Genomic DNA, 24791 nt, shown 5'->3' with positions numbered 1-24791 from the left:
ACTAACATCGGAATTTTCTTATTCATAATGTAGCTATAATATTGATTATTCTAAATTTTTAGGTAAGTTCTGAAAAAAAAAATACAATAGGATGAAATTAACAATGGAAAATATTATTGAAAGTCAATATCACAAAGAAAATCTATAGAAAATTTTAAAACCCATACGGAGTATTTTAGAAGCAAGAAAAATGAAGTTCGCAATTTGGAGTCATGGGATTTAGAAGCAAGAAAAATCAAGGGAAAATGGAGTCATGGAACTCATGACCTCCAAAACAAAAACAATCATGCTTTACCACTTCACCACTTTTCCAATAATACGGAGTAATACAATACTACACTAAATTGTTCTTATCGTTTTTCAATGGGGGTTCAATAGAACTCCATGAACCCCAATTGAAAATGCCCCTGATTATGTCATTATACTCACTCCGTCCCGATCATTTATTTACCTATTTTATTTTAGGCATTTCATTTATTGTTTACCTTTTGATACTGTTTTTCATTTTTAATAAATGAGATGAGTTTTAGAAACTGGCAAGAACGTGAAGAAATGGAGAAAGTAACTTGTTATCGACCGGGGAAATAAGAAATTTAATGTGTTTGAGATAAAGGATCGATTTCTTAAGAATAATTACACTATCTCAATTGGTTTGGAGGTTTGGAATGAAATGAAATTGATTCTAGATTTTTAGTCATTGTAGTGTTTGGTTGGGCATTTTGGAATGGAGTTAGAATTCATCATGATTCTAATTCCACCCCAACTCCTTGGAATCTCGTACCCACCTCCTCCCCATGAATTCAAATTTCATTCATTTATGTTTATTTTTCTGATGAACCAAACATTGAAAGGTCTGGAATTAGAACCTCATACTCCTATGATTTTCATTCCAATCCATTCCATTCCTAAATAGTGAACCAAACGACTAAATTTCTAGAATGAGTCAAGGTCAAGTCATATACTCTACTAAGCTCTGCCTCCCCAATATTTAGTAAGAAAAAGAAAAGCAAATAAGGTAAATATGGGTGTAACAACAAATTGCATAAATGGCGCTATATAAACGTAATACTATGATGAGAAGTGTTCATCACAATTAACCGGATATAAAATAGATTATACTCGGCTCAAATAGGAATTCAGGATGATGATATATCTCTTACAAATTACTCCGTAATATTTGAGATACATTTATGTGATGACCAAAGACGAGTATTGTATATAGATGTCCATGTATAATATTAGTATAAATAACTGACCAACCTTATTATTGATAAGCTAGCTATGGTAGGTTTTATTTATATAATTAACATCCTAATCAAATATTGTTACCTTATGTCTTGTATAACTTTATTTATAGTTAAACCTATATCATTTTAGATGCATAGAACCTTATCCTTAAGAATTTATATCTCATCTTTGTAATAAGCTATTTAACATGTCATTATCAAACTTTGTCAGTATATCTAAAATAGGACATTACAATTATAATTCAATGCCTAAATAAAAGTATCCATATGAATCTTCATCATCATACATTTTTGTAGTTTAAAATAATCTCGCATTTATTTGAAACTACTCATTTATTCTATATTTGGAAAACTAGCATCCACAGCCATTTTTGGATGTATATCATTATGACAAAAAAATCGTTAACACACAAACTCAGCGAAATTGGCAAATGCGTTTTCTTCACCGTAAGATAAAAAGACACTTGTAAATTCACTAAATTTGTGGAGAAAATGTTGTTCATCCTCTTAAAAATAGTGACTTAAATAACTAATCTTCCTTTTATATAGTTTGAGAAACCAAAGCTACAATACTTGTGTTGCCATAAGCAACCTTGGAATATCACCAAGGTACATTTGCAACAACCCTTGACCACCATGGCCTTTTCCAAGGTCTTGGATTGTTGCTTTCTTATTTCTATTTTCTTTATTTCTAACCTTTCATCTTCAATAATTTTAGCACTTACTAATGCCCAAGCATCACAAATCGCCCATCGACAACTTTTGTCTCTTCCAATGGGTGGGGATTTACCAATGGATATAAAGATTGAGGTAGATCCCAACCTTAAATTTGAAAATGACCGACTTCAAAAATCATATTTCGCATTCCAAGCTTGGAAAAAAGCAATCCACTCTGACCCATTTAACACCACTGGAAATTGGGTTGGATGTGACGTTTGTTCTTACAACGGGGTATTTTGTGCACCCGCTATAGATGATCCTAACATTGATGTCGTGGCTGGTATCGACTTAAATCATGCGGATATAGCAGGTTACTTTCCCGTTGAATTAGGCTTATTTACTGATATCGCCGTTTTTCATCTTAATTCAAACCGATTTTGTGGGATCATACCAAAAAGTTTCAAAAGGCTTAAGCTTCTATATGAGTTGGATGTAAGCAACAATCGACTAGTTGGTCCTTTTCCTGATGCGGTGTTAGAATTAGACTCCATCAAATATCTCGATTTACGTTACAACGAATTTGAAGGCGAGCTTCCTAGAAAGCTTTTTGATATGAAGCTTGATGCGCTACTATTGAACAACAATAGATTTACATCAACAATCCCTGAAAATTTTGGAAATCTTCCTGCGTCCGTTGTGGTCATGGCAAATAATAAATTTAAGGGTTGTATTCCATCTAGCATTGGAAATATGCAACACAACTTAGAAGAGATTACCTTTTCAAATAATGATTTAAGTGGGTGTTTACCTTCAGAAATCGGGCTACTACGTAACATAACTGCACTTGATGTTAGTGGAAACAAATTTGAAGGCACAATACCCAAATGTTTTAAAGGTCTTTGGAGTTTGGAGGAGCTTAATATCGCACATAATAGCTTTACAGGTTTTATTCTTGAAGAAGTTTGTAACTTATCTAAGTTGACGAGTTTAACAATCAACGACAACTACTTCAATGGATTGGCGCCTAGTTGTGAGAGAAGAAAGAAGGAGATATCTTTGGATGATGAGTCAAATTGTTTGCCGGAGATGTCAAACCAAAAAACACAACAAGAATGTAAAGTTGTGGTGAACAAACCAATTGATTGTAGTAAAGCCAAATGTGGAGGACAATCACCGAATATACCTAAAGCTAAAACACCATCGACTCATTCACCACCACCTCCACCAATTGTACACTCTCCACCTCCTCCAATCTATTCGCCACCGCCACCACCAGTTGTACAATCGCCTCCACCGCCACCACCTCCCGTTCACTCTCCCCCACCACCTTCACCAGTCTACTCTCCTCCCCCACCTCCACCTGTCTATTCACCACCACCTCCACCACCCTCCTACTCTCCACCACCACCACCACCACCGTTTACTCTCCACCACCTCCAGTCCACTCACCTCCTCCACCCTCACCGGTTTCACCTCCACCTCCACCACCAGTTCAATCTCCACCACCACCACCTCCCGTTTATTCTCCACCCCCACCAGTTTACTCACCACCACCACCTGTTCACTCTCCACCTCCTCCAGTATATTCTCCACCGCCACCTCCAAAATTTGAAGATATAACTCTCCCTCCAAATCTTGGTTTCCAATATTCATCCCCACCTCCACCTTTTTTCCCAGGATATTAATTTAATTATTAATCATGTAATTTAATGTAAATTGTAACTAATTAATAAAATCATTTTACTCAATTATTGTATGTATCACCTCTTATACATACGTTGATACATGGCATGTATTTACGAATCTACGATCTATTTTATTGTCATTGAATTATTTATTTGGATGTGATTCTTTTAAGTCATAACTCATAACCTAGTACTAAGATTTGGCAACCATAAATCCATAAGAATGAAGCTTCCAACAAAAACTAGTAAAAAACAAAAAAGAAGAAGAAAAGAAACGCCAAGTAGTTAACATACAATGTCCCATAATGTGCCCCCAATCCGCGTACCATGCTCGATTATGTGGGCACCCCAACAAATTCTCGCCTGAGTTTCTTGTCCTCTTTTATAATTACACTCAACCACTCCTTAAACCCCACACCTCAGCACAGTAGTGCAGTACAATACGTACGCAAAAGACGGATATATGTTTCTTAAACTTAAAACGAATCAAATATATCCATATTTGAAAATAAAACAAAAGAAAATACATTAAAAAGAACATAAAATTTATTCTATATTCTTATATAAGATAATATTTAACTCGTTTTATTATTAAGACGGGGATGGAAATGTTCGTCTTAAAAGAAGAGTAGCTATACGCCTATACAAACCCCAACCCCCTATGGCCCTTTATAACCAACATCCACCATCCACATTATAACCCCTCCCTTCCTCATTCTCCCTCACACTTTCCACCCTAACTCACCCTCCTTTCACACATCATCTTCGATTTTCTAAGTTATACCCCTGTGTTTACGATGTCAAAACCAACAGGAAACGTAGTTCCGCTTTCACAACCACCAGAACAACAACCAGAGAAACTACCATGTCCGCGCTGCGAATCAACCAACACAAAGTTCTGTTACTACAACAACTACAACCTTTCACAACCCCGTTACTTCTGCAAATCATGTCGCCGTTACTGGACACGTGGCGGTACTCTCCGTAACGTCCCTGTTGGCGGCGGTACACGTAAGAACTCCAAGCGCCCTCGCGCTTCCTCCACGCCATCCTCCTCCTCCTCCTCCGCTGTCTACGCCGCTGTAGCTCCGCCGCCTCAGCCACCGTGTGACGTGGACTTGAACTTGAGTGAGGGGAGCTTCACGTCACTGCTGACGTGTGATCCGACGGGTAATAATAATGTTGGGTTTAATGGCGGGTATGGAGTTGGGACTGGATTCGGATTCGGGTTCGGGTTTGGGCAGGATGTTGGGAGTACGTGGCAGATGGGGAATGGTGGAGATGGAATGGATGGTGGTGATTGTTTTGGTTGGTCTGATTTGGCAATCTCAACGGCTGGGAACGGTCTACAGTAAATTATGTTTTTAGTTTTTATTTTTTAAATTTTACTTTATAGTTTTTACCTTTCCAAGAAGGATAGAATTTTCTAGTTACTAGCAGTACTTGTTTTAATTTGTTATGACTTATGCGTGTAGCATGTTTCCTGGGAGTGGGTAGCAAGAAATGTACTCTCATAGTCTCATCCCTTCTTTGTTCAAATTGGTTGGTCTTATATTTAAGAGGTATTAAAGTTTAATAGTTGGACAAAAAATTGAATTATTGCGGCATGATTCGTTCTTTAATTTATATCGACTTCATTTGTTTGAATTGTTTCTTGCTCATCTCTAACGACTCTTAACATAATTGGTATTTAAATTACCCGTATATGGTAATAAGAGTTGGAGGAAGATGTTTACACTGTACTACGAAAATATAAGAGTAACATAATCAACGAAAAAAAAGGTAATGTCATGATCTAGCTCCAAGGGTATAAATGAATAACGCTCTTGACATTAATTATCGAATATTCTCGTTCTCCCGGTGAATTGTTATTCTTTGGTTTTTGCACAAAGACTAAGAAAATGGGAGGGGGTCAATTATTAAATGACAAGTGGAACAGATTGAGTGTGAATGATTAAATTGTTTATCAAATTCATTTTTAAAATAGGAAAGATAACAAATGACCGGAACAGAGAGAGGGAGTACAAGCTATGGTGAGAAGTTTGCAAAATTGTTTATGTTTACAAATTAAGTCTGATAATTGAACCATAAAGCCATATGATCTGTATGATGTAGGTTATGCAAGCGGTCCACTAGTAAGAACTAGTTGTACAAGATAGTCATGTCATATAAGCATCCTCCAACTTTTATACGTTTATTTTTTAGGAATCAATCAATCAATATAAATATATATTTGAGGCTTTTTTCGAGCGACGTGGTAGTCTCCAACTTTTTTAAAACACTTAATTAAATTTTAAAATTAATTACTTACAATTTTTCTATTAGAATTAGGAAATCATTAATAATTTACAATTTTCCTATTAGAATTAGAAACTTACTATTTAATATTTGTGCACTTATTATTTTAAAAAATATTTTTTCCAACTTTTCTATTAGGATTAAAATATTATTTCTTAATATTCGTGTTTATTTCTATATATGAAAACTTCGATGTACTATAGAAAAAAAAAACTTAGATATATTCATAGTCTCCAATTTTATACTCATTATTCAATATGATAATTCACAACATAAAACGTCTGTAAGCTCAATTTTTTAAACACTTAAAATAAAATTAAAAATTAACATAAAGAAATACTATAGAAATAATATTTAATAAAAATTAACGTATAATAATAGTTTCGAGTCTTTTTAATTAATCCAAGTGACTTAATTTTGTTTAGTACTAACTATAAATGCAAATAAATTCCATAAAAATTCTCACATTCTAAATTTTTTGTTAGATGACCCGATTGCTTCCTATGAAAGCCAAAGATCATTACACGATCCATTCATTGTGTATTTTATGATTATCGGAATGCCCATTTTATTTCATCATAATAAATTCTCGACCCTCGCAAATTTTGTTATAATTGCGTGTTTGCCATATCATTCTAACATCTAATTTGAAAACTTCTTGGGATGTCCAACCTCTACTACACACGTAATAACATACTATCAGATGAAAAGTTTTTCTAAGGATGTTTGCTTCAAAGGCACACGATAAGTTAGCTTAGAAAAAAATTACATTCCTCCAATCTATCCTTTTAATTTCTACGTTAATCAAATTGATTGGGATGGAGATAGACCTAGCATACAAAGGTTCGGGTTTGGACATATTTTTAAGAATTTGGTTTATAAATAGGGGAGTTAGAGGGGCTAGCAGGGGTGAGGGCGGTCAAAAATTTCATTGTTTTAGTTAAAATTTTCCAACTTTTTTCGAGTTTACCTTAAACCATTTACCCATTCGCCCCCTAAGATTTTTTATTTCGGACATTTTCGAATAGGTTATTATCACACTATTTAAGGATAGCAATTCAACAATAAACATTATAACCCCCGTTTTTTCCTCATTTTCAAAATTGAAATCAAATAATTTCAAAAAGTTAAATTATAGTATTTAATGTTTCAACAATATTCATTAGTCACTATGCTTATATTAATTTAATAATAAAAATTAAGTTATTTTACTAATATTTTATTACTAAATGATTAATATGTAGATAAAAAAACATTTGAATGAAGGAGTGCACGCAGATAAAAAAATATTTTGCGAAATATCGGTGTTGCTAATAGAAATAAAATGATTTTCAGCTCTAAAATCAAATTCACACAAAAATAACGTAGTGATACGTAATATATATAAAAAGAAAACATAATCAATCAAAAAAATTCGGTTAAACGAGGATCAATCTCATTTCTCTCCTTTTCACGATGCTTGAATTACATCACGTATCTTTTGATGAATTTGGGGAAAGTTATTAATGTAAGAAGATCAGATGAAGATTAACAAACAAGGGGAAAAAAACCAGAGAAAATAGAAAAGAAATAAACCTCACATAGTCACCTGTTGGGTAATCTGTGATATCGGGAAAATTATGGGATTAGTTTAGTACAAGTTAAATGATGTCCAAGTTTGGATTTTTCTCAATTAAACATTAGGTTGGATTAATATGAGAAGAGGGGGCTTAATTTGGATTATTCTCATGAAATAACCCTAAAAAGAAACTGAGTAACAAGAATATTTTGATGATGAAAAAAGAGCACATTAAACTCATTGTCAGAAATGTTTCAAGAGACATTGACAATAATAAAGATATGAAGCACACGGTTGAGGTGGGGAGGATAGGTCCAAAAGAAGGGATCTAAGTGGCTTAAGGGTATACACATGATTTGCATCTATATTAGTCGTTTATCATACTTTAAATTCAAATATCAAAAGAGAAGAAGCGTGTACATGTTGTATGTAACACATGCAATGTTAAACGAATTAAAATATAAATGGATTGTCATTTTTTGTTTTGTTTTAACAATTAAACCTCTCCAAACAACTATCTACAGAAAAAATGTGTTGTCCAATAAGTGTCGATTAGTTTAGCATTAACTACTATCTAAGCAATATTTATTGTCAATCAAATATGTTAGCATTAAAATTAATCTATAGTCCCTCTTTATATAATAAAGGCTAAAACATCCTTACGCATTTTACATTTATTTAGACAATTACTTTAGAATCCGTGCAACGCACGGGCATTACACTAGTTATTTATAAATAGGGAGAATATTCGATATAAACTTCTAATATATAGCATAAAAGACAGTTATGTAAAATCTTGTTTGAATTGTTTTATGGAGTACATTATGCATGTCAAATGTATAGAATTGAATGAAATGGAGAAGTACATGAGATTAACGTGTGGTAATTTATCTAGTTTAATAGAAATTTAATGTAGTAATTAATTTGTTTGGTTATTACAATACTTTAGTTTGCTACTTATATGAAAAACACAACTTTTTTTGTACTTATATTATAAGGATCCCATGAGCTCTTAAATTAAGGAATTGTTCCGATTTAACTAAAAGTTTTGAGTTCGAGTCTGTGGTCTTACCCAGTTCGAATCCGAACTAAACCAGGTAATATACATCGAAAAAAAAAAGACTATTTGAAAGTTGAATTTACGCCTTCCATCGACATGAAGATGATCGCTTTTGCCATGGCAAAACAAACAACCATATCACTCTTTTCTCTTACTCCTATGGGCTTCATGCCCTTTGTTGCCTACTCTTAACCTATTTTGATCGACCTAGGCCATGCTTTCTTGGGTGGTCAATAACTTTGGGCTGTCGCATAACCTACCATTTCAAATCTTAATATTAAATCAAATGTGTTAATTTATCTCTAGGATGCTTTCTATGTCATACTCATTCCGTACTTAGTTATACTTTAATGTTGTTCAATTCTATTTCAACACATGATTTGAAGGTAAGTGAAACAGTCAACATAAATTAAGGTACTCAAGAGGGACGGTTCAAGTGTTATAATTATGGTTTGAAATCATATGTTCACCAACAGTGAATACCACTCGATTAATGGACCTACACTTCTCATCAAACTGTCTCAATCTTGCCTATCAAGGTCATAGCCTGTGCACTGTGCAGTACGAAGACTATAAGCTCTGCAATGTGGATATGAAGTGGAGAATCAGCCTACATAAAGCCGTAATTCCTGCCCGACCTCTATCAGTGCAACTGTGGAGTATGATTTCTACAGTTAGACACTGTTCGTTTGAACTTAAAGTCACTTAATTTAAGTTTATTTCAAATCCTATAAGTTCAGTTCAATTCAGATCAGATTTTATAAGTTCAGTTCAGATCCTATAAGTTCACTTTAGTTCAGATCCTATAAGTTCAGTTCAGTTCAGATCCTATAATTCAGTTCATATCCTATAAGTTTAGTTCAATTCAGATCCTATAAGTTCAGTTCAGATTCAGATCCTATAAATTTAGTTTAGAAAAGTTATATACAGAATATTATTTTTAAAAATCGACGCAAAAATATTTGACATTATTAATTATTCGATACATACATACATTATTATTTTTAAAACAAAATTATTATCACTCTTCTCATTATTTTTTATCGTAATGTAACCGTAGTATAATGTATGAACAAATCAATGTATATAAAGCGGAAAAATTTTATTATCTTACCTTGTGTTTTAGACTATATTTTCCTATTAGTGTTCTCTCTTGGTTGCCCACTAATTTCTTGTAAAAATTTTGTTTTATCTCAATAAAAGTTTGCGTTTATTTTTATTATAATAATAATAATAATAAAAAAAGTTGCGGTTTTATAAAAAAAATTAAAAAAATAATAATAATAAAAATAACAACAAGAACAATGATAATGATAATAATAATAATAACAACAATAACAATAACAATAACAATAACAACAACAATAACAATAACAATAATAATAATAATAATAATAATAATATTTAAGTTATATTAATTTAAGTTAAGTTAATTTAAATTCGGATCGTGTAAGTTCAGTTCAGATCCTCTAAGTTCAGTTCAGTTCAGTTCAAATCCTATAAGTTCAGTTCAGTTCAGTTCAGATCAGATCCGTTTCAGTTCAAAAGAACAAGGCCTTAGCCCATGTTTCCATTTCTATTTCCACCCAAATTCTTCTTTAACACTCTTCACAAGTAAGACGAAGGTATCCGTTTTATAGTTAAAATTTGAATTGACCTGCCTCAAATAATTCGACCAGAATAAGCAGACGTACTCAAACGAACACTCGAACTTAAGATCCGAACTTGACCCGACCCGAATGTTTATTGTTACACATTGATTATTATCGATAAGTAACTTAATAGTAATTCACATGAAAATGACCTAAACCCGAAATGACTCGGTCTGACCCGAACTCTTATAAACCCGAAAATCACCTGACCCGAACCCAAATCAGTTGACCTGTTTGCCATGTCTACTTAAAATGGACCAAATATTATTCAGTTGGATAGATGAGAACAAAAACAGATAACTTAAGGAATAATAAAAGCTTGTCATATCTATCTATTGTATTTAATTTTAAGGGAGACTAATTGCTACGAACATTTTATTACTTTCTCCTGAAGTCTTAAAATTACAATGATGTTTTAGATAACTGCAAATTCTAGTTTGTGACGGTACATATTCGTCACTCTTGAGTGACGGATATCATTTTACCTCGCAAAGTACCAACTTTTTCTCTCTCTGCAATACTATTCATGTGGTCCCCTTTCTCCACTAACCCATTTTGTTACCATTTTATCTCACAAAATATCCGCCACAAATGGTAACCCATCACAAGGAAGACCAATTGTTAGATAACTCCTCAATCAGATAAATGAAACAATTTTTTTTATTAGTTCTTACGCATATTGCTTTAATATCAACTATCTTTCCGACACGTTTTAAGTAATACGTCTGTCTTAAATAAGAATTTATTATTATTATTATTATTATTATTATTATTATTATTATTATTATTATTATTATTATTGTTGTTGTTGTTAAAATTTTAAACTATTATAGTTCAATTTTAATTTAGTTCAGGTTCATTAATTCTAGTCCAAATTTGGAGTTCAGACGTATTACTTAAAACGTGATCCACTTCAGTTCAGACGACCTCAATCCAAAATAACAAGGCTTTAGTCTAGTTATAGGTTCGTATTTTATGACCAAAACAGACTACAAGTTCGACTTGAATACAAATTAGGTAAAAATGGATCAAGTACTTATAGTAGTAGGTGGTAGCTATTCAAGTACTTGAAGACTTATGATTAGCCAGACTGGAAAACATGTCAGCAGGCTCGAGTTCGGGCCATGTCAGTTCTAGTCGAGTCATTTTCGGATTTGCAAGAGGTTGGGTCATCAGAATCGGAAATTTGTCCTCCCGGCATTGGTTCTTATACAGTTACACTTGTAACACCCTCATTTATCCAAGAGCCTTAACTAGGCATTTCTAGATAAATGAAGCTCTTACTATTTCGGATTGCCCGATGTAGTGAATAACAAAGTAAAACAAACCACAGTACTTTAAGAAAAATAAACGTTTAGCGGCCTTATTACAATTTATTTAACCAAAAGACTTAATAGAAATAATTAATTACAATTCTCGGAGCGGAAATAAAAATAAATGAAGTATCTATTAAATTATTTAAGTGATCGAGCTAGACTTCTATATGGTCCATCATTGTCACCTCACGTCCCAAGCTCCCAGTCAGCTACTCTTTGGTACCTATCAGTCAATCTGCTCCCCAATAATTGGTTAATCACTGGTGTTTAACGAATACACTGTCAACCAAACAGTTGAGTAGGAATATCTAAACAACATAATACAATATACTAATAATAGCAACCAAGATATGTAAATGCTTTAATAATCAATTCCCATCTCCGAGACACCCAATCACATCTCTGAGACACCCAATCATAACTCCGAGACGCCCAATAATAACTCCGAGACACCCAATAACTCCGAGACACCCAATAATAACTCTGAGACACCCAATAATAACTCCGTATAGGTATATGCAACAAGAATTACTCAACAGTGGATTAACAATAACAATACTCATTAACAATCATCCAACAATTAATATCCATTTCAAAATATCATCCATATATAATTAACACAAAACCACATTCAAGTTGAGTAGATAATCTACCTCAGCGGCTAAAGTCCAATTACGCAGTCCAAATGAACAATCAGAAATACTCCACCTCAAATCCGTCACCTAATATAATATTATTATTTAATTTATTAATTTTACCGCAACTCAATTATTAATTACTTACGTTTCGTTATTATTAATTATAAATTTACAAAGACAAAACCCGTCTTAAGGAAATAAAACCCAACTCACAAAACCCACACAAACCACCTCTAACCCGTGTCCCAACCACGGTCAAAAAACCCGACACAAGCCCCAAACCCGAGCATCTCTCTGTGGTCAACCACCCACTACCATGGTGAGCCCAACCAATCACCAGGTCCTCCGTCGAGCCCGACCACCACGCCAAACACCCCTGCCCTAAAACCCACCTGTACGGACGCTTCCCAACACACCCCATAACCACCGTGTAAAAACCCCACAACCACGACCAATACAGTGCCCCACACCACCACTGGCCACCAACATAGCCTCCCTTGGCTCACGGTGGTTCCAGTGGTGGCGTCCAATCTCCCTCGACGCAACCACCACTGCTACAACCTCCGTCTTAAGATGCTTCAACACAAACAACCAACACCTCTGTTTTCACGTTTTCCGACCACCACAACCACCAAGACTCCGCCTTTAACCCTCCAACCCCCACCACCAAGGTCGACTCCACCACCCACAGCCAACCAACCCAACCCAGGTCACGCCGGTCATGTTTAAGGGTTCAATTACCCGTTTCAATTACACGGCTCCCTTAACAACCACCCACAAAAAACCACCCAATTAACCACCCTAGGTCAGTGTCGACGGTCACAGCGGGGTCAGGTGAAGGGACGGTAGCTCAAGCTAGCCTATGGTGTAATACTCCGTATTTAATAATTATATAATAATAATATTTAATTATATTTAGCGAGCTATGTTGAGACGGAATAATATAATTGAAGGAAAAGTAGATCTATATACTTAACATATTCATATATGTCTTAATTTAATTTGTCATAAAATTAACAAATGATCTTATGCATGCAAACAAATAAACAAGATAAAGAAGAAATGTTCATCTTACATTGTGATTTTCGGTTTATAAGGGCACAAGAGAGATCTCCCTCTCTCTTGTTCTTGTGCTTTCCTCAATGGAAGAACAAAGACCCAAGTGTAGGATCTCTCCCAAGGATTAATACCCAAGAAATACCCTTAATAAAATTAGTATTATCAAAACTAGAATAATATTAATCTTAAATAAAAGACCCAAAAATATTTTGGTCCTCTTGGATTTCGGTCAAGAGGAAGAAGAAGGAAGAAAAATTATTTTTATCTCTCTAAAAATAATATTTTGATGATAGAATGAATATTATGAATCATACACTAAAGCATGTAGTGAAATGATCAAAGTTTAAGCAAAAGCCCCTTTGTTCTTTCCTAGGGGAAACCGGGTAGGAGGGTGTGGGATGACCAATGCATGGGCTTGGTGCTCTTGCACAAAAGACACTAGGTATGCATGCCTATTATAGAGAAATAATCATGTATTCCACTAGTCTTAATTAACATTATATAAATTGTTAATCACACCCAATATTTCGGCCCATTTGAGGATAAAATGGATTCCATTTTATCTTTGTCAATTTATCAATATGTCACATGTCACATGTTACATAAAATTGTTATGTATTTTTCACATATTAAAAATCAACGTATTATTAAAAATACGTCATATACAAAAATCGACTTAGTAATTCATAATTACTTGTACCAAAATATTTTACCAATTATAAATCACAATAACTTGTATTTATAATAATTCATTCAAATTTAATTGTTTCCTCAAACAATTATTTCATCTAAGTAGTGAAACAATTCAATTACCTAGACCGTATCTCATTTAATCAGATTATAATGAGATACGTAAATTTTCTTCCAAAATATCCGTCAATTATTTTTAATTAACTCGTAACGTTATACGATTAATTTAAATGATCAATTAAGAGTATTATCTTTTAGGTATGACCTAGGGGATCAACTGATCACCACCGTCGCACGACGAAGAATGTCAAACTCTAGTCGACCAATCATTACCGATATGTGTTGACCGTTGACAAGAAAAAATACTTCCCAATTGTATTCTTTAAAATGAGACTTAAACATGTGATCATCATGATCAACAGTTGTGATCGCATTATTGTCGGAGGACACATATTCCAACAATCTCCCACTTGTCCTCGACAAGTGTGCGTCACCAATTCTCTTGTCCTATTACTATCTCCCACTCAATGCAAGGTGTCTTTCAGGTCGTACTTGCAAGTGATCATATCGAGAGTGGTTTCCTCGATCTGGAGAATAACTGATTGACCGGACTTATCTATCATAGATACTTTCCGAGCGTGGCCACGCATTTCCCATTACTCCTCGAGTGGCCCCGAGATATTGTTATAACCCTGACTAGGGGTGGACAATTCCTATCGCACTCATTCCCTTCAACTAGCCACAGCCATCATAACCCAAAATATGCCCATTTGACCCCATTTACGAAGGTCGTAGTAACACAAATCAAAGTTAATCTGAAATTGTGTCATCTTAGGCGAATAGTCTTTAGTCAAAAGAATCGACTCATTTGAATACTATAGCAGCTCTCGCCACGACCAGGCTATATAAATTTGCCAGAACTCTATAAGCGGTCATAAGGCCCGACAAAATGTTCCTAACAAATGCCTATGTGATCAACTAGTCATCTCACATGACTCTATGGCACTTGAACTTGCCATCAATCGCATCACACTCTAGTCACTTCGAGACATCACCTCATACAAGTGACTATGGGCAAATACTATGTTAATCCGTGTTCACTTTAACGGGGTTCAATTGTCACTACAACCCGTTTGGATGTAACAATGTATAAATTAAAGATAAAAGACAAATGTGATTGTGAACATGAACAAAAACAACACTTTTATTTCATTTCAAAATCTAGCAAAAACTTGGTACACGTTTAAGTCCCATGGACGCAACATGTCCATCATGCTTAGCATGCGATAAAGGCTTGGTGAGCGGATCGGCTATGTTGTCATCCGTCCCAACCTTACAAATCGCAATTTCCTTTCTCTCAATGAAATCTCTTATTACATGATATTTTCTAAGTACATGTCTAGATCTATTACTAGACTTTGGCTCCTTAGCTTGGAAGATTGTCCCACTATTATCACAATAGAGAGTGATGGGATCATTGGCGGTAGGTACTACTCTTAGACCTTCCGTGAATTACCCGATCCACACGCTTCCTTGGCGAGCTTCGATGCTTTGCAATGTACTCAGCCTCCGTTGTTGAATCCGCGGTCACAGCTTCCTTGAAGCTTCTCCAGCTAACGACACCACCATTGAGCATGAAAATGAAACCAGCTTGTGATTTCATGTTATCTCTATCTGTTTGAAAACTCGAGTCCGTGTATCCATTAACACGCAGCTCAGTGTCTCCTCCAAACACCAAGATAGAATCCTTAGTTCTTCTCAAGTACTTAAGGATGTTCTTGACAGAAATCCAGTGACTCTCACCTGGATTTCCTTGATATCTACTCGTCATGCTCAAGGCATACGAGACATCAGGACGTGTGCATATCATGGCGTACATGATTGATCCAACAGCGGAAGCATAAGGGATCGTCTTCATGCGTTCAACATCATGGGGTTCGGAGGGAGATTGAGTCTTGCTCAATATCGTCCCGGTTACCATAGGTACCAAACCCCTTTTGGATTTGTCCATGCTGAATCGTCGAAGAATCTTATCAACATAAGACTCTTGACTTAGTGCCAATATCCTCTTGGATCTATCTCTATGGATCCGGATACCTAATATGCGTTGTGCTCCTCCTAAATCCTTCATTTGGAAGTGGTTACCTAACCATTTCTTAACAGAAGACAACATTGGAATGTCATTTCCAATGAGTAATATGTCATCGACATACAAGATTAGGAACACAACATTGCTTCCACTAAATTTCATGTATAAACATGGTTCCTCAACATTTCGAGTGAAACCATTCTCCTTTATAACATGATTGAATCGATGATTCCAACTTCTAGATGCTTGCTTAAGACCATAAATAGATCTCTTAAGTTTGCACACTTTGTTAGGATTTTTAGAATCAACAAAACCTTCGGGTTGTATCATGTACACCTCCTCTTCTAAATGCCCATTTAGAAAAGCGGTTTTGACATCCATTTGCCATATTTCATAATCATGAAATGCGGCGATCGCTAACAAAATCCGTATGGATCTTAGCATGGCTACGGGGGCGAAGGTCTCATCATAATGGAGACCTTGGACTTGGGTAAATCCTTTTGCCACTAGCCTAGCTTTGTAGACATCATCATGTCTTTCTATGCCGTTCTTGACTTTGAATATCCATTTGCATTGAAGAGGTCTTGCCCCTTTAGGCAAATCTACCAAGTCCCAAACTTGGTTTTCAAGCATAGAATCCATTTCGGACTTCATGGCTTCAAGCCATAAGGAAGAATTAGGACTAGAGATTGCGGCCTTGTAGGTAGCGGGCTCGTCACTTTCCATAAGCAACACATCAAGTGTTCCATCTTCCTCGATAAGTCCCACATATCGATCGGGATGGCGAATTACTCGACTCGTTCTTCTTAGTGGAGGAGGTATAACCGCGTTAGACGACGAAGGAACATCTTTTTGCGTCTCTACCTCGGTTTGTGGCTCTTGAACTTCGTCAAGTTCAAAATTTCTCCCACTCTGTCTCTTAGAAATAAAGTCTCTTTCTAAGAAGACAGCCTCGCAAGACACAAACACTTTGTTATCTTGAGGTTTGTAGAAGTAGTATCCTCGAGAATTCGAGGGGTAACCTACAAAGGTGCATTTTTCGGATCTTGGGGCAAGCTTGTTGTCATTCTTGGTCTTGACGTAAGCATCACATCCCCAAATTTTCATGTAGGATAGATTAGGAACTCTTCCTTTCTACATTTCAAATGGAGTTTTTCCGGTGGCCTTAGTGGGACTATTATTCAAAGATATAATTGCGGTTTGAATCGCAAATCCCCAAAACGAGTTTGGTAAATCGGTTTGACTCATCATTGATCGAACCATATCAAGTAGGGTTCGATTTCTCCTTTCGGCAACACCATTGAGTTGTGGTGTTCCGGGTGGAGAAAGTTGTGATATAATACCACAACCTTTCAAGTGTGAATCGAATTCAAGGCTAAGATATTCTCCACCACGATCGGAACGTAGTGCTTTTATCTTTTTGTCCAATTAGTTCTCTACTTTGTTTTGAAATTCCTTGAATTTCTCAAACGCTTCACTCTTATGTTTCATTAAATAGACATACCTATGTCTACTCAAGTCGTCGGTGAAGGTTATAAAGTAGTCATAATTTCCACGAGCGGTGATACTCATTGGTCCACATACATCGGTGTGTATGAGTCCCAATAGTTCACTAGCTCGTGTCCCTTTACCACTAAAAGGATTACGAGTCATTTTGCCAAGTAGGCAATATTCGCATGTACCATATGATTGATAATCAAATGGTGTAATCACATTAGTCGAAATTAATCTTTTGATGCGATTCTCGTTTATGTGACTTAATCGACAATGCCAAATGAACGCTTCACTTGGGTCACTTGATTTGAGTTTCTTTGATTGAATGTTATAAATATCATTAGTCGGATTTGAGGTCTCTAAAATGTAAATGCCATTGATGGAAGAAGCTTGGCCTATAACCAAATCATTCCTTGAAATAGTACAACGATTGTTCTTAATGACAAAACAAAAACCGTCCATGTCTAGCATGGCGATTGAAATAATGTTTTTAGAGAGTGTAGGCACATAAAAACAATTATGTAAATACAACTCAAATCCATTAGGCAAATCTAGAACATAAGTTCCTTTGGATTCGGCCGCTACTCGAGCTCCATTTCCAAGGCGTAGATCCACATCTCCCTTGCTAAGCCTCTTCACATCTCTTAAACCCTGTAAATGATTACAAAGGTGAGAACCACAACCGGTATCTAGTACCCATGTCGTAGTGGAAGTATAATTTATATCAATAACATAAATTTCCTTAGGAATTTTACCTTTTGGAGTGATGATTCCTTCCCTTATATTTCGCAAATACAGGGACAATTCCTAAGCCAATGTCCCATGCCATAACAATAATGGCACTCATCATTAACTTGCTTGAAGTTTTTTTATTTTCTTTCCTTCTTCTTGAACTTTTTGCCCTTTGAAGCAAGAGCTTGATTGCTTGAGCTCCCACTAGTTTTGGCATCTTTATCTTCCAGAGACAAAGACCCTATAGATTGTATGAGGTAGTCTTCCTGAGACGGGCTCACACGAGATCTAGTGGTAGTAGGTGGTTTAGAAGAAGTGATGAAGTTAAGGTTTCCATCCGAACCTATCCCAAAATGAAGTTCTCTAGTAGTGTCAAAATCATTGTTGGAGCAAACGTCGTCAAAAACATTGTGGTAAGACTCAATAGTTATCGGTGCGGTAGCATTTGATGGATTCATTGTAATGAACTACAAGTATGGAGGAAAAGGAAATATTAACATTTGTCTTTTTAAATCATACTTGTAAAATTTGACAAGATATGAACATTTAAATAGTGACCTCTACCCAACTATTATAAATGATTCCAAGACCCAAATTCATATCAACTTAGGCATGGGATAGCCGATGGAACCCTTATGAATATAACTCGGTGGATTAACGTTTAATCGATTCTACTTTTAGAACTCTTGGTCGATAAAATTACTCTAATGTTTATCTATAGCCCGGAACACATGCGACTACGGTCACGAATACTTCCGTTGAGGTCAACCCAAATTTCGAATAAATGTGTCCATGATCCAAATTCACATTAATTTGGGCACGGGATGGCCGATGAAACCCTCATCAACACGAATTCGGTGGATAGACATTCATCACCCACTTCCCCTACGTAACAAGGTTTGTACCCCGGGATGGCCGAGTGCACTCCCTCGCGAAATAGGTTTTCATGGTTTCTACTATTTGGTAAGGCTATGTCTCAATTAATTGTTTTAGCGAGAGGTCATGTCAATTTATTATCTATCACGTTTTAAGTGAACTAAAGCGGTGAACTACGATAATTATAATTGACACGGTCGATGAACTCGATAAGATGATGATGCATGTTTTAGTTATGGCGATTTAGCGATGCATGTGACATATAAATTAAATGCAAAACATAAAAATAAATCCTAGTATGGCCTTCCTAAAATAGAAAAACTATTTAACTATTACATATTCGGAAACCAACTCAATTGGTCCCTTGAACTTCGGTTGTTGCACGCATCTCGAGGTAACACCGTCTTTATGTATCGCCATCTTGAAGAAATCCGTCTTTGGGAACTCCGAGATAAATTAAATTACATAGCAAATTACATAATTTCCTATTATACATTTTTAACTAAAATAAAATAAATCTATTAAATTACAAAACGGTGATACGAGATCACAATAAAATTACAACCGAATCGATATTCCCATACATTTCGGGAAATACCAATTAAAAACTAAGGCCATACTAAGCAGAAATTACATAATTCAAAAATTACATAAATTAAAATTATGACAATCATAAAGAAAATGCAGCATTATAATATGTATGAACATGCCCAATTTTATGCTAAATCGCCTTTAAATAGCCAATATCGTATATTACTCGGTTTTTATGGATTTGCGTGATCTCAACATTTTATAATCACAAAATTACATAAGTTCATATTTATGCATAAGTTAATTACCCTAACCTTTTAGGACTCAAAATTTAGTCTTCACTAATTATTTGACCATAATTAACCCATATTTCTAAAAATTGTTCATTAATGGACCAAAAATTATAGAAATAAGCTATAAACTTCAAATAAATCACAAAATTTCAAATAAATTCAAAATTTGAAATTTAAACTCATGAACATTCTGGAAAAATATCATGACACTCATAATGTTCAATAACTTAGGTTAAAAATTTCGAATTTTATCCGGAAAAACAATGTTGCGGTTTATCGGTTTTAACTAAAATAATCATAAAAACATGTGAAAAATTATATACATAAACTTTTCAATTTTAAATCTGAAAAAGATAATAAAATGCAACATTTGATGTTTTTTCTTAGTCATAGAGTATGTTTTATTAATATTTCACTAATAAAGTCACTATTCATGCTATTTTTCTTCAAAAATCCATAAATCATGTAAAAAGACTTCACTATAGCCTATTATTTTACACACATCTTGTAAAATTTCATGTGACAACATACTAAATTTATATGACCAGATTCGAAATTTATCTCATATTAACCTATTTATCACCTAAATCCGAATTTAATAATGAAAAATCCATTTTTCGAGCATAAGAAGTCCAAAAATTATGAAAATGTACAGGTTATCTCAAAATAATATAAGTGACAACATATCCAAAAATCACTGGAAAATTCGAAGTTTAGCTAATTTTAGTCCGAAAATGACATTTTTACTCATAAAATCATATTTTAATGCCATTATTGTATAATATGAACAATAAAAATCCGTAAATTAACCAAAATATCCTAAAAAAATTTTAGGACCAGAAATTTTAACATGCATAAATTAATTTCGTGATATCTCATAATAACACAAATTATACATGTTTTATATGTTATTCTTATAACTCGGAAAAACTTTTAACCGATTTGCATGCAAACAACCATGGCTCTTGATACCGATTGAAGGAAAAGTAGATCTATATACTTAACATATTCATATATGTCTTAATTTAATTTGTCATAAAATTAACAAATGATCTTATGCATGCAAACAAATAAACAAGATAAAGAAGAAATGTTCATCTTACATTATGATTTTCGGTTTATAAGGGCACAAGAGAGATCTCCTTCTCTCTTGTTCTTGTGCTTTCCTCAATGGAAGAACAAAGACCCAAGTGTAGGATCTCTCCCAAGGATTAATACCCAAGAAATACCCTTAATAAAATTAGTATTATCAAAACTAGAATAATATTAATCTTAAATAAAAGACCCAAAAATATTTTGGTCCTCTTGGATTTCGGTCAAGAGGAAGAAGAAGGAAGAAAAATTATTTTTATCTCTCTAAAAATAATATTTTGATGATAGAATGAATATTATGAATCATACACTAAAGCATGTAGTGAAATGATCAAAGTTTAAGCAAAAGCCCCTTTGTTCTTTCCTAGGGGAAACCGGGTAGGAGGGTGTGGGATGGCCAATGCATGGGCTTGGTGCTCTTCCACAAAAGACACTAGGTATGCATGCCTATTATAGAGAAATAATCATGTATTCCACTAGTCTTAATTAACATTATATAAATTGTTAATCACACCCAATATTTCGGTCCATTTGAGGATAAAATGGATTCCATTTTATCTTTGTCAATTTATCAATATGTCACATGTCACATGTTACATAAAATTGTTATGTATTTTTAACATATTAAAAATCAACGTATTATTAAAAATACGTCATATACAAAAATCGACTTAGTAATTCATAATTACTTGTACCAAAATATTTTACCAATTATAAATCACAATAACTTGTATTTATAATAATTCATTCAAATTTAATTGTTTCCTCAAATAATTATTTCATCTAAGTAGTGAAACAATTCAATTACCTAGACCGTATCTCATTTAATCAGATTATAATGAGATACGTAAATTTTCTTCCAAAATATCCGTCAATTATTTTTAATTAACTCGTAACGTTATACGATTAATTTAAATGATCAATTAAGAGTATTATCTTTTAGGTATGATCTAGGGGATCAACTGATCACCACCGTCGCACGACAGTAATGTCAAACTCTAGTAAGCCAATCATTACCGATATGTGTTGACCAGTTGACAGTAAAATACTTCCCAATTGTATTCTTTAAAATGAGACTTAAACATGTGATCATCATGATCAACAGTTGTGATCGCATTATTGTCGGAGGACACATATTCCAACAATAATAATATAATGTTAGTAAGGCACATGTACATATACCCACCTTATCCACCCATTCTACCTTACTCCATTTCATTTACATTTTCCACCACACAAAATTAGAGAGAATCCTAGAGAGAAAGAAGAGAGAAAAGAGAAGAAAAGGAAGATCGCCTTTTGTCCCTCCGCCTTGAGATCGTAAGGTAAACCGTCTTATACTAGCCTTTATGTTATTTATTTTATACCTTGGACCTGTCCTGACCTTGACCCACCTCTGACCCGTATTGGACCGAGCCGTTGACCACCCGTTGACCACCAAATCTCGAGTTTGACCGAGTAGATCTAGCATTATAGTCGTGTTTATGTGACGGTTTTGGGCTGAGGTTTTGACCCACAAACCGTGGCTGACCTGGGGGCGGCTAGGGCGGTGGTTGTTGGGGGTTGAGTGGGAATTATGGTGGTGGTTTTAGGTGGCGGAATGGCTGGTGGATGGTGGTCGAAAAGGGGTTGCAAAGGGGGAGCACGGGTGGTGTATGTCGGGTTGTTGTTGTTCGTTGTTGTTTGTTGTCGTGTGTTGGGGTTGGGGCTGGTTGTAGGTGGAGGGTTCGGCCGTGGTTGCTGCTAGGCCCACTGTGGTGGGGGACCCACGATGGTGGCCGTGTATGGTGGTGTTAGTTGGGTGGTGTTGGGCCAGTTTGTGTGTTGCTGTTGGAGGTGTTAGTTGGTGTCGGGTATGGGGGGGGGGGGGGGGGGTATGGGGTGTAAGGGCGGCCTAGGTGGTGTTGTTGGAGTATGTGTCCTCAACAATAGTGCGATCACATTATTAAAACTCGTGATAAGAATACGTAAAGGGATGATTCAATATATATAGTCAATTGATCAACACTAATCGGTAATAAGTGGCTAACTAGAGTTTGACATTACTGTCGTTTGACGGTGGTGGTCAGTTGATCCCTTAAAGTCACACCTAAAGGACGATTCCCTAAATTGTAAAGTTAATCGGTTGTATGACGATACAGATTGATTAAATCCTTAAATTGAACAAATTGATATATAAGAGAGAATATTATATCTTATTGTAATTTGATTAAATAAGATTCATTTTAGTAATTAAAATGATTTATTACTAAAATTGATTATTGTTTATGAAACAATTAAGATAAGAATGAATGGTTAATTATAATTACAAAATGTTTTGAATTATATTAACATGACCCATTTTATACACATGTTATTATGAATTACTAGATAATTTATAATATGTAATTTGATTAATTTATATAATGATATTTGATTGTTAAATATGCATTAATATGATTAATTACATGTTACATGCTACATGTGACATGTTGTGTGTGACAATTGACATTTGACAAAATAAAATGGATTTCCATTTTATGAAATGGACCGAAAATTAGAAGGGTATTAGAGTTAGTGGATGTTTATTTTAGTTGTAGAATAAACACAATCATAACTTATATGCATAGCCTTGCATGCCTATTATCTTGAGAAGACAAATTGAAGTGCATGCATTGGTTTCTTTTGGGGCTCTCTACCCGGCACCACCACACCAAAAGGAGAACTAGTTTCTCTTATACATTATTCATTTATTCATTCTTATCATATGATGATTCTATTCTTCCACCTTCTCTAAAACAAAAAGGAACATAAATTAGTTTATGCATGAACTTTGTTCTATAATTTCTAATACCTCAACATATATTACTAGAAGTAGTAATCCATAAATATTAGAAATTTATTTAAGGGGACTAATATTACTCTCTAGTTAAGGATATTATTAGTATTGAGGGATAGTCTTGGTGCAACTAAGAGGAGGTATTCCACAATCATCCTAATATGTTTATGCTCAAGATCTAGGTTAGGAAGGTGTTCTAACCTAGTGCCCATATTTCGTCAATTATCAATCTAAGAAAATCGTTTTCTCCTAACCTTGTTAGTTTTATCTTGCATGCACTAGATCTAATGACTAAATCAAAAGTAATTTAGATCATAAATTAAATGAGTTTAATTAGAGGGTTACTGAATCCTTTTCAACTGGTATCAGAGCATAGGTCGTGCATGCATAATCGGTTTGGTTTTTCCGAGTTAGATGTAACTTAATTAAAATTAAAATTTGTGATTTATAAGGATAAAGCCACAAATTTTTTTGCATGTAATATATTCTGGTCCTAAAATATATCCAGGTCATTTTGGTGATTTATGGATGATTATTGCTTATTTTAATGATTTTTAGTGAAATAATTACATTTTAATGAATAAAATAAACTTTTATTTACTAAAAATAGTTAAACTTCACTACTGGCCGTGATTTTTTAGTGTGACCTCACATGCATATTTTTCATATTGTATGTAAAATTTAGGATCATTGTGATTAGTTTTGCATATTTTATGATTTTTATGTGATAAAAATGCTATAAATGGAGGTTAAATGACTAAAACTAGTTAAACTTCGAAAAAGGTCATGAAATTTTAATATGATATCACATGCATATTTTAAAGATTGTAAAATTTGAGATAAATGTGATTTATTATGCATGATTTATAATTTTAATGGTTAAAATGATATAAATAGTGACTATTTTTAGCAAAAATAGCTAAAATGAATTTTATGACATGAAATTTTTCCCTAATGTTGTATATATGATATGGACATCAGATCTAAAGTTTCATGATTAATT

At 34.4% G+C, this 24791-nt stretch overlaps 1 protein-coding gene and 1 pseudogene across 1 annotated transcript; both read left to right on the top strand.

The window, feature by feature from the left end:
• Positions 1 to 1824: 1824 nt before the first annotated feature.
• Positions 1825 to 3689, top strand: LOC141658721 (leucine-rich repeat extensin-like protein 7; annotated as a pseudogene).
• Positions 3690 to 4389: 700 nt separating this feature from the next.
• LOC141587993 (uncharacterized) lies at positions 4390 to 4947 on the top strand. Its single transcript, XM_074409453.1, has one exon. It carries the CDS (start codon positions 4390 to 4392, stop codon positions 4945 to 4947), a length of 558 nt encoding a protein of 185 aa, XP_074265554.1.
• The last annotated feature ends 19844 nt before the right edge of the window (positions 4948 to 24791 follow it).

The sequence above is a fragment of the Silene latifolia genome, chromosome 6, assembly GCF_048544455.1.
Source record: "Silene latifolia isolate original U9 population chromosome 6, ASM4854445v1, whole genome shotgun sequence".
NCBI classification, from domain to species: domain Eukaryota; kingdom Viridiplantae; phylum Streptophyta; class Magnoliopsida; order Caryophyllales; family Caryophyllaceae; genus Silene; species Silene latifolia.
Note: the sequence above shows the minus strand (reverse complement) of the source record. Positions and strands in the feature narration are given on the sequence as shown.

Bases quoted from the DNA above. Each gene is read 5' to 3' on its own strand.
- LOC141587993 (XM_074409453.1), top strand. From the start codon at position 4,390: ATGTCAAAACCAACAGGAAACGTAGTTCCGCTTTCACAACCACCAGAA.